We start from the raw sequence: 12280 nt of genomic DNA on the forward strand, positions 1-12280 counted from the left end.
ACACTCAGAAAAGTACTGGAGTAGCCTTGCTCAACAGAAGCTTTATTGACTATACTTTTTCCAATTATCCTATTGGCGCAAAGGATCAAGTGTTTAAATCCACACCAGGTATCCAAAAGGCAACCAAGAAGGAATCCACATATTCTGTTCTCAATGGGATTTTTTTTATTAATCTCTGAGAGCATGTGGGCATCACTGGTGAAGTCAGCATTTGTTCCCTATATCTAATTGCTCTCGAGTTGAGTGGTCTATTAGTCCATTCTGGAGGGCACCCTAGAGGTTTGGGTCCGAAGTCACATGTAAACCAGACTAGATAAGGAAGGCAGCTGAAAAATGTGTTGCTGGAAAAGCGCAGAAGGTCAGGCAGCATCCAAGGAGCAGGAGAGTTGACGTTTCGGGCATTCCTGAAGAAAGGCTTATGCCCAAAATGTCGATTCTCCTGCTCCTTGGATGCTGCCTGACCTGCTGCACTTTTCCAGCAACACATTTTTCAGCTCTGATCTCCAGCATCTGCAGTCCTCACTTTGTCCTAGGTAAGGAAGGCAGATTTCCTTCCCAAAACAGAAGGGACATTAAGGAACCAGGTGGGTTTTTATGACATCAATGATAGTTTGGCGAAAGTGAGGACTGCAGATGCTGGAGATTAGAGTCGAGTGTGTGGTGCTGGGAAAACACAGCAGGTCAGGCAGCATCCGAGAAGCAGGAGAATCGACGTTTCCGGCAAAAGCGCTTCATCACCTGCATTTATATAGTACCACTCCTGACCTCAGGATGTCTCACCAGCAGGTTAAGTGCTTCTGAAGTGACATCACAGCAGTAGAAAGCACAGTAGCCAAATTGCTCACAGCAAGTTCTTCAGAGCTCATTCCTGATGAAGGGCTTTTGCCCGAAACTTCAATTCTCCTGCTTCTTAGATGCTGCTTCTGACTTGCTGTGTTTTTCCAGCACCACAATCTCGAATCAATGATAGTTGTCATGGTCACCACCGTTATTGAGCATATGACCATTATTGAGACTGACTTTATATTCCAGATTTGATTAATTGAATTTAAGTTTCATTAATGGGATTTGAACCACGGCCACAGAACATTAGCCTGGACCTATGGCTTACCAGTCCAGTATCAGTACCACAGCATTACCATCTCCCAGCTTGTTGCCTCAAGATTTGCTAAATTCCCAAGATGCTACCAAGCATACTGCCAAGTCCTGAAACAAGATAGAATGAAAGTCTAGGACAAAGCAGGGATGGGATTGGAACAATTGGGACATTTGACTTCTGATTTTAAAAAAAATTATTGAAAACCATGACAATCTCAAAAGACTAAACTCACAAGTTAAAATATATACTGGTTAAAAAAAAAAGAGTATAAAAATGTCTTTGGTTTTAAACATAGATTTTTTTTTTTTGCAATTTCTTTTCCACTTTACAAATCCCTTTCCTCCTTACCGAGCCCGGCTCAAAACGAAAGAATCGCTGACCGTCACCAATGGACCAAGTTCAGGACACTCCGAGTCATGGTACTCCCCACAATCATCACACCCTACAAATAAAAAAGGAGAGATGATTCCTTCTGAATAATCGTTCTTCAAAATCACTGAAGTATTTAGTTTCTCCACTGTTGGATCAAACTCTGAAGGAGTGACACACAAGCTGTGTAACCTGCAAGTGGAATAACCAGGAGGACATTACCTGCAGCTCGCGACAAATGGTATCATATCAGCAGCTATCACCTTCCCACTGCACACAACATATTTTAGTTGAAATTAGTCATATCATAGAGCAAAATACTGTGGATACTGGAAATCTAAAATGAGAACAGGAAAACTCAAAGTCTGGCAGCATCTACATGGAGAGGAACAGAGTTAACCTTTTCAGTTGAACTCCTCTTCTTCTGAGATACCCAGACTTATTTCTCACCAAATAACTTTTGAAAACAGCAATAAATGTAGATGGCGCTTTGGAAGCAGCATAAACCTGCATTTATATAGTACCACCCCTGACCTTAGGATGTCTCACCAGCAGGTTAAGTGCTCCTGAGGTGACATCACAGCAGTAGGAAGCACAGTAGCCAATTTGCTCACAGCAAGTTCTTTAGAACTCTAAAGAGTAGTAGCTTGACTTGGGACATCATGGGGATGGAGGAGGTGGTAAAGGTGATATTTCGGAGAGGAGGGTGGAGTGGATAGGTGGGAAGGAACATTGACAGGTGGGACAGGTCATGAGGACGGTGCTGAGCTGGAAGATTGAAACTGGGGTAAGGGGAACTGAGGAAACTGGTGAAGTCCACATTGATACCCTGGAGTTGAAAGGTCTTGAGTCGGAAGATAAGGCGTTCTTCCTCCAGGCATCGGGTGGTGAGGGAGTGACGATGGAGGCGGCCCAGGACCTGCATGTCCTCGGCAAAGTGGGAGGGGGAGTTAAAATGTTCAGCCATGGGACAGTGGGGTTGATTGGTGCAGGTGTCCCGGAGATGTTCTCGAAAGCACTCTGCGAGAAGGCGTCTGGTCTCCCTAGTGTAGAGGAGACTGCATTGGGAGCAACGGATACAATAAATGACATGTGTTGCCTCATTCCTGATGAAGGGCTCCGGCCCGAAACATCGATTCTCCTGCTCCTCGGATGCTGCCTGACCTGCTGTGCTTTTCCAGTAACACTCTCTCGACTCTGATCTCCAGCATCTGCAGACCTCACTTTCTCCTTGGGACATTATACTTGTCTCTCCACAGATGTTGCCAGGTCTAAGTTTTCCAATGCTTTCCGTTTCTATTTAGGTCTGCAGTATCTGCAGCCCTTTGCTTTTACTATAGAAACTAGACGATATCAGTAAAAACTAGGTTCTTGCAAAACTCTTCCATAGCCAAGGAACAGAGAGAACTTTAATTCATGAATCTACATGGTGTACACCAGTTCACTAACAAGCTTCTCCTAGTGCCATTTGTTAACTGCTAATTTTCCCATTTGATTAGCATGAGGAGCAACTTGTTTTTAAACAAAGTAATTCATATGTGGAATGATCTGCCAGAGGAAGTGGCGAATGCGGGTACAGCTATAAAATTTAAAAGGCATTTGGATACATTCATGAATAGGAAAGGTATGGAGGGATATGGGCCATGTGTAGGCAGGTGGGACTAGTTTAGTTTGGGAACGTGATCAGCGTGGACTGGTTAGATCGAAGGGTCTGTTTTTGTGCAGTATGATTCTATGACTCTACCCAGAAACACAGGAGTCCTACAATAAGCAGCTCCTGCACCCATTGTGCTCAGTGAGTGTGGGTGTAACCAGAGCAATTCACTATCTCATCCACAAAATCGCAGCATTTGTGCATAGATTATTCCAAACATATCTGCCGGATATTCCAGGAACAAAACTTTACAGATTCCAAAATTAATTAGGTCAACAATAATTTTTGCATACTCATGCACAAGTGTTTGAATACTTACAGACAAACAATTTCCCATCTGTGCCATCACCTGCCATCTGGATCTGTGAGAACAAAAACAAATCAAAGAACACAGGAGTTAATTGATGCAGTGCTTCATTTTCAAACTTGTGTGTTTAAGACTACAACAGGTAGGAGCAGAAGTAGGCCATTCGGCCCATCAAGTCTGCTCTGCCATTAAACAAGATCATACCTGATCTGATAATCCTCAACTCCATCTTCCTGCCTTTTCCACACGGGCCTTGATTCCATAACTTATTAAACATCGATCTGTCTTAGCATTGAATATAATTAATTATTGAACCAGCCTCGACAGCACTTCTAGGTAAAGAATGCCAGACTCACTACCCTCTAAAAAGAAATTCCTCCTCATCTCTAACTTAAATGGACCAAATCCCATATGCAGATAATACCCTCTGGATCTAGACTTTCACCACAACAGGCGAGATAAACTCTCTGCACCTATCCTGACAGGCCTCTTAAATGTTTCAAGCGAGCCTTCTAAACCCCAGTGAATATGAACCCAACTTGCTCAAAGTCTCCTCATAAGACAATCGCTCCACTCCTGGGATTAACAGTGAACCATCTTTGGAGTGCCTACAATCCTGGTATATTTTTCCTGAGGTAAGGGGATCAAAACTGTCCACAGCATTACAGCTGTTGTCCAACTAACACTTTGTATAGTTTTAGCAAGGTCTCATTATTTTTCTACTCCATTCCCTTTGAATTTGGCTTCCCTGATACTGGCTGAAATTGTATGCTAGCTTTTTGTGATTCTTGCATCAAGATCCCTAAATCCCTCTGTGCTACAACTTTCAGCAGTCTTTTCCTATTAAAATAATATTCATCTCTTCTATTCTACCTGCCAAATGGCATAACCTGATATTTTCCCACATCAGAGTCCATCTGCTGAAGTTTTGCCCACCCACATAACCCATCTACATCCCTCTGGAGATCCTTTGTGCAATTAACACCAGTTGCCTTCCGATCCATTTTGGTGTTATCTGCAAAATTGGCTGTCGTACATTCAGTTCCCCTCATTCAAGTTATTTATATCAGAAGTAATGTGTGGCCCCAACACTGATCCTTGTGGCACTCCACTCATTATCCAGGTCACCATCCTGAAAATCTCCAAACTCTGCCTTTTATTAGTCAATTCTCTATCCATGCTAGTACATTTCTTTACATCCAACACCTTGAGCTCGTATCTTATTACTTAACCTTATGTGTGCTACCTTATAAAACACCTATTATAAATCTAAATATATTACATCTGCTAGTCTTCCTTTATCTATCATGCATACTACCACCTCAAAGAACTGTAATAAATCTGTTAGGTGTGACATCTCCTTTATAAAACCAGGTCAACTCTGCTTGAGGTTATATATTTCTAAATGCTTTCCAATTCTTCCTTTATTGTCAACTCTAACATCTTCCCAATGACAGACTTTAAGCTAACTGGATTTAGTGACCTTTTTTGTCTCGTTCCCTTTTTGAATAAGAGTTTTACATTGGCAGTTTACAATTCTCTGAGATTCTTCCAGAACATAAAGGATTCTTAAAAGATTACTACCAGTGCACCCACCTCCTTTAAAATCCTAGGATGCAACCCATTAGCTTCACAGGACCTCTTAGTCTTTGGATCCGTTAGTCTCCCAAGTGCTTTTCCTCTAGTGATTGTTGCCTCCTTTAGCCTATTGATTATTTAGTATTCTCTGAATGCCATTAAGACTGCAGTTAAGACTGATGCAGTGTATTTATTTAGCATGAGATCAGCACATTTACCAGAACCTGTTGATTAGATTCCCTACAGTACGGAAACAGGCCCTTCAGCCCAACAAGTCCACACCAACCCACCCAGACCCATTTCCCTCTGACTAATGCACCTAACACTACGGGCAATTTAGCACGGCCAATTCAGCTGACCTGCACATCTTTGGACTGTGGGAGGAAACCGGAGCACCCGGAGGAAACCCACGCAGACATGGGGAGAATGTGCAAACTCCACACAGACAGGCGCTTGAGGCTGGAATTGAATCTGGGACTCTGGTGCTGTGAGGCAACAGTGCCAACCACTGAGCCACCATGACGCCCTGTAGGAACTTTGTATAAAATATTGGCAGAGAATGACAACCACCTCTGCCACTATACTCAACCTCACTGCAAACATTACATGGTCATCCAAACCTCCCTTCCAACTAACCCCTGCAAATACAATACAAACGTATAGACTTTCCTTCAAGTACTTCACAAAGGAGCAGCTCTCCGAAAGCTAGTACTTCCAAATAAACCTGTTGGCACTTTAACCTGGTGTTGTGTGATTTTTACCTTTGTCCACCCCAGTCCAACACCGGCACCTCCTCATCATAATCATTAATAATCATTTTGAGTGTAGGAGTTGGTAGATCTTGCTGCAGCTGTGTAGGACATTGGTTAGGCCACTTTTGGAATACTGCTTTCAATTCTGGTCTCCCTCCTATAGGAAAGATGTTGTGAAACTTGAAAAGGTTCAGAAAAGATTTACAAGGATGTTGCCAGGGTTTGGAGCACTTGAACTATAGGGAGAGGCTGAACAGGCTGGGACTATTTTCTTTGGAATGTCAAAGGCTGAGGGATGACCTTATTATAAAATCATAAGGGTCATGGATAGGGTGAATATCCAAAGACTTTTCTCCAGGGTAGGGGAGAAACAAAAATTGAGGGTATAGATTTAAGGCGAGAGGGGAAAGATTTAAAAGGGACCCAAGACCAACGTTTTCACATAGGGGATGTATAGAATGAGCTGCCAGAGAAAGTGTGGAGGCTGGTACAATTACAATATTTAAAAGACATCTGGATGGGTATGTGAATAGGAAGGGTTGGGCCAAATGCTGGCAAATGGGACTAGATTAGGATATCTGGTCAGCATGGACGAGTTGGATTGAAGGGTTTGGTTCTATGCTGTGCAGCTCCATGACTCTAGGATTGGAATCTTTCTGTGCTGTTTTAATTGTTTTTGTTAGTGTTTAGATATTGTTAATTGATATGCTATCTGCTTCAGTGATGCTGAGTGGGAGTGGAACTTCCCCTCTCTTCACAATTCTGCCATAGAACGTTCTATGTCCATCAGAGGGGCAACTACAGTCTCAGTTTACAGTTTGTTCCCTCACTATTGTGTTATCACAGCAACAGCACAGAGTTTGTGAATCACATTTCTCAGGCCAAGCAGCACTCGATACCACCACCTGCTGGCTCAATGGTGAGTGTGCTCTCAACTTGGCAATGACATCAGTGGACATAATGCAGTCCAAACATTGACCAAATGATTTCATTCTCAATAAATAAAAGCCAAAAGTCGAAAACAAAAGCAAACAAATTAAATGTTGCAACTGAACAGGTCAGCAGCTAGAAGCAGCAAAAAACTTTCAGCTTTACATCAAAACAAACGCAGAATCCTGGAGAAACTCACTAAGTCTGGCATAATTTGCGGAGAATGAGAGCTTACATTTCGAGTCTGATATGTCTCTTCTTCAGAAGATTTCTATTCGATTTCTCTCCATAGACTCTGCCAGACCTGCTGAGTTTCTCTAGTATTCTCTATTTTTGTTTTAGATTTCCAACATTTGCAGTATTTTGATTTTATTCCAGCTTTACATGGAGATCTTCCATCAGGCTTATTGAGAAATCATTCATTTGTAGTTCACATTTTTAGCATTTAAGTTTTTTTAAAAAAAAACTCTACTTGAAAGACAGCCCATGGTAGCTAAAGGATGCAAGATTGCCTATTTCATCCCCACAGTCTCTGGGTACACTCCTTCACCCATTCCCCTTGCCAACAATGGCTCAGTGGCTTAATCACTGCTGAGACAAGAACTCAAGAGGAAGCCAGCAACATTCCGGGTACTGAACTATCTCACAGCTTGGCCCTGAGCCTCTCAGGAGCTGCAGAATGGGTATGAGCTTGGTTACAACAGTGCACTCAACAGATTCCAATTGAGTGGGTCACTTAGGCAATTGGCAGTCATGGATTGACCACGAGATTTAGTCTTTAGGGAAAGGGTGGAAAAACCAGCAAATTCAAACCACAGCAAGATCCGTGCTACATACTGAGAAAATCCCTCTCCGAGGGTCAGTTCTTAATTTATGGATCCCAACAAAGCAGGTAAACAGTGGATAGTTCATTGGATCGAGACTTTGCAATGGGTAGGGTGTTGAGAGATGACGTCACTGCCAAGTCAAGAACTTATACGAGATGTGGTAGAGATAGAGGCTGTACGTGGCAAACCAAACTGAGCACGAACCATCAGTTCAACAAACTGAGGTCTGGATACCGATTTAGGGTTAGCCTGGATCCCATCTGAAATGATACTGTATTTTGAATCAGTCTGTTTGGACGTGTTGAGACACGTTCCAGCCCAAGAGCAAGGATGTTACCCATGTGCCACAAGAACTTTCAAATGAACTTAAGATTCCCTGGCTGCCATGGGGTTTGAACCAGATCTCTGGAGGATTCACCTCTGCATTACTCATCCAGTGACATCACCACCACGGCACCATCTCCTGGTGGCTCATCTGAAATTGTAAACTTAAATTGTCTTTCAAATTATCAAAGACCAGCTCTGCACTGTAGTATTTGCTGCCAACACTACACATTTCCAGTATTTTACAGCACTATACCACTACCTCTCCTCTGGTGATGATGATATAATGTAACGTCACTGGATTTGAATGCCACCATGGTAATGAAAATCTAGAATAAAATGCATGTTCGATTGTTAGAAAAACCATGATGATTGTTGTAAAAACTTATCTTGGTTCACTGATGCTCTTTAAGGAAGGAAATCTGCTGTCCTTACCTGGTTAGGCCTACATATGACTCCAGACCCACAGGCCTCTGGGCAATTAAGGACGGGCTAGCTAGCAGACTCTGGCTGGTCACCTAGTCAGTGATGCCCACATCCCATGAATGAAGAAAAACAAACAGGTTGAGACAGCAAGTAATCAAGTTTCAGGTTCCCCCAGGCTTTTAATAGGGACAGTAGCACAAAGGAGAAAGTGAGAACTGCAGATGCTGGAGATCAGAGTTAAAAAGTGTAGCACTGGAAAAGCACAGCAGGTCCGGCAGCATCCGAGGATCAGGAGAATGGACGTTTCAGGCATACGCCCTTCATCAGGAAATGCAAGTAAGTCACATTAAAATTGCATAAAACACTAGCTCAGCCTCAAGTGGAAACTGGCATCATTTCTGGGCACTACAGTTTAGGAAGAATGTGGAAGTGTTATAAAATACAGAAAAGGTTCACAAGAATGGTTTCAGTGATGAAGAACTTCAGTGAAGTACTGAGATAAATTAGAGGAGTTCAGAATGTTTTCGCTGGAGAAGAGAAAGTCGAGAGAAGATTCAATAGGGTTGTTCAAAATGTACTGGGGTCTGAACAGAGTGGATAGGGAGACCATGTTCCCGCTTGTGAAAGGGTTGAGTACACAGTTTTATGCTAAGTGGCAGATGAAGTAACATGAGGTTATACAGTCAGTTCCTCTGTAACGGCAATGGTTGAGTTCTTGTGCAACCCTGTGTTAGAGAAAAATCATGCTTTAGACACAACATTTGAAGTGTTGCCACTGTAATTGCGTTTCAGCCAACACACATTTTAAACGTTCTCGCTTTAGAAAGTGTCCCTAATTCATCAATCGTGTTACAGTGAATTTGCGTTGACGAAATGCACATTATAACAGAGCAGCCTGTACCTTTCCAAATACTAGTGGTTAGGATCTGGAGTGCACTGTCTGAGTGTGTGGAGGATGCAGGTTCAGTTGGGGCACTCAAGAATCAGTTGCTTTATTATCTGCTCAGAATGAATGTGCAGGGCTAATGGGAGAAGGCAGGAGAGTGGCACAACTGAATTGTTCTTTCAAAGAACCATGACAGATCAAATGGCCTCCTTCTGTGTTATAGCCATTCTACGATTCTCAATCTTGTTTGATATCTTTTAACAATCCTGCCTAACAAGAACGTATCCCGAAAAGATGGTAGCACCTGACGTTACTATGGTTCACACACGGTTATACAGCACAAAAACAGACCCTTCAGTCCAACCAGTCCATGCCAAACATAATCCCAAACTAAACTAGTCCCACCTGCCTGCTCCTTGCCCATATCCCTCCAAACCTTTCCTAGTCATGTACTTATCCAAATGTCTTTTAAATGTAACTGTGCCTGCATCCACTACTTCCTCAGGAATTTCATTCCACACACAAGCCACCTTCTGTGTAAAATGTTTGCTTCTCATGTCTTTTTAAAATCTCTCTCCTCTCACCTTAAAAATATGCCCCCTATCCTCAAATTCCCCCATCCTAGGGAAAAGACACTTGCCATTAAGCCTACAGTGCTATTTAAGAAGTCTCAAGATTTTGATTCAGCCGAGGAGCTGTGTTGTTTTTCCAAGTCAGGACGGTATGTGGACTGGAGGTGGTGCTTCAATACGTCTGCTCCCCTTGCCCCTCTAGGTGGCTGAGTTTGGAAGCCGTTGTTGAATGAGAGACGTGGTGAGTTGCTGCAGCATATCTTTTGTGGAATGAATGCCTGAATTAATGGATAGTGTGCTAATCGAGCAAGCTGCTTTGTCCTGGAGCTACACTCATTGAAGCAACTGGACAGTACTCCATCACACTCCTGACTTGTGCCTTATCAATGCTGGAAAGGCAATGGGGAAGTGAGTGACTCACCATAGATGGTTGTGGTTTTTTTGGAATTCTGTAATCAGAGGGCTATGGATGAATTCAAGCCTGAAATAGTTGGATTTTCAGTTCCAGGAATATGGGAATTGAGTGAGAAAGAGTTGTGGTGAAATATCAGCCATATTGAGCAGACTGAAGGGGCTAAATGACCCACTCTAACCCTACTCTTACTTTTTATATTCTTCACTAATAAAATTCTAGATTTAAGTCAGGTTGACTACCATACAATTAAACAAGAGTCAACCCACAGTAAGTTGGCAAAACCTTTAAAGGGGTGAAGTGATAGAAGGTCAGTGGGAGTTTAAGAATGAATTTAATGTGGAACAGAATTAGTTTATGTCCCGGAGTGGTAAGAGCTTTGCTTGTAAAACCAAACCATGGTCAACAGTAAATGCAGAAGGCTGCATAAAACTAAAACCCAAAGCATAGAGAAGTGCAAACAGCAGAGATCCGAGCAAATGGGAAAGACACAAAGAACAGCATAGCATGACAAAAAAAGGGAATATGAAAAGAAATGTGCGAAGAATATCAAAATCAATGTAAAGAATATTTACAATATGTCAGAATGAAAAGGAAGACTTGCATTCCTCTTTTGTAATCATTGGACATCTCAAAACACTTCACAGCCAACAAAGTGTCTCTGAAGTGTAGCAACCTTTGCAATGTAGGAAATGCAGCAGCCAATTTTTGCAAAGTCACAAACAGCCTCATGATAATGATCAGGAGATTTCTTTATCAGATGTCCGCTGAAATATAAATATTATTTCAGGACAAAGAGAAGAACTCCCCTGCCCTTCCTCGAAATACTTAATAGTGCCATTCGGGAGGTTTTAAACTAGTGAGGCAGGGGGATGGGAAACAGTCCCAACATGTGAGAACCCACCACAGAAAGTGGTACAGTGCTGGTCTGAGGCAGAAGAACTTCTCTGGAACTGCTTGGAATCGGTGGACTGGATCATATTCAAGAATTCAGGGGACAACCTAGACCAGTGCGCCACCACTGTCACAGACTTCATTAACAAGTACATACAGGGCTGCATGCCAAAGAAGTCAGTCTGTACGTTCCCCAACCGAAAACCTTGGATGAACCGGGAAGTCCACTGCCTACTGAAGACTAAGCGTGCGGCATTCAAGTCGGAAAACCCACACTTTTACAGGAAACCCAGATTCCGCAAGGCCATTAGAGATGCCAAGAGGCAGTACCGGACCAAGCGAGACAGCCACCTGCGGCAAGGCCTACACAACATATTGGGATACAAAATGAAGCAGAACAGAATAGCGGACAAAAACACACCTCTCCCTGGTGTGTTCAATGCATTATACACTCGGCTTGAGCAGAATACTAGTGGTGTGGTGTCACCTGCCCCAATAGCCCTGATGCACCTGTTCCCTCAGTCACCACTGCAGTCAGCCTTTGTGAGAGTGAACCAGCCAACAGCAACAGACACAGATGGAGTCCCCAGGCATCCACTCAGATCCGGTGCAGACCAACTGGTCGGAGTATTCGCTGATATCTTTTTACCTCTTCCTGCCACAATCTGAAGTCTCCATCTGCTTCAAGAAGTTCGCAATCATCCCAGTACCAAAGAAAATACACGCAATGTGCCTTAACAATTACCACCCAGTGGCTCTGACATCCATAATTATGAAGTGCTTCAAAAAGCTGGTCATAGTTCACATCAAGGTAGGGTTAAAATCAACAAGGTAAAAACAATGACTACAGATGCTGGAAACCAGATTCTGGATTAGTGGTGCTGGAAGAACACAGCAGTTCAGGCAGCATCCAAGGTGCAGCGAAATCGACGTTTCGGGCAAAAGCCCTTCATCAGGAATAAAGGCAGTGAGCCTGAAGCATGGAGAGATAAGCTAGAGGAGGGGGGGGGCGGGGAGAAAGTAGAAGCAAGTGTGGCTGTGGTAGCGAGTTTGTTTCAGGACATGGTTGAAGAGCTTCAGGCAGAGGAAATGACCTGGGAGTTGCAGTGGGAGAGGGACTCCCTGAGATTCTTGTAGAGAGAGGAGGAAAACTTCTTCAAGGCAGGCATCCTTGCAAGAGGATTCGCAGTAGGGTTAAAATCAACGAGGTAAAAACAATGACTGCAGATGCTGGAAACCAGATTCTGGAT

General features: G+C 43.1%; 1 protein-coding gene across 5 annotated transcripts in view; it reads right to left on the reverse strand.

The window, feature by feature from the left end:
- The window catches only part of prdm15 (PR domain containing 15), an 84609-nt gene that overhangs the window by 55718 nt on the left and 16611 nt on the right, over positions 1-12280 (reverse strand). For all 5 annotated transcript variants that reach the window (XM_043701382.1, XM_043701380.1, XM_043701383.1 and 2 more), the window contains exons 2-3: positions 3442-3484; positions 1448-1541 (exon numbers count right to left, since the gene is read on the reverse strand). In XM_043701382.1, the coding sequence (XP_043557317.1) occupies positions 1448-1541; positions 3442-3478 (131 nt within the window). In that variant the 5' untranslated portion in view covers positions 3479-3484. The remainder of the gene's footprint in view (positions 1-1447; positions 1542-3441; positions 3485-12280) is intronic.

The sequence above is a fragment of the Chiloscyllium plagiosum genome, chromosome 12 (genome assembly GCF_004010195.1).
Source record: "Chiloscyllium plagiosum isolate BGI_BamShark_2017 chromosome 12, ASM401019v2, whole genome shotgun sequence".
Classification (NCBI taxonomy): domain Eukaryota; kingdom Metazoa; phylum Chordata; class Chondrichthyes; order Orectolobiformes; family Hemiscylliidae; genus Chiloscyllium; species Chiloscyllium plagiosum.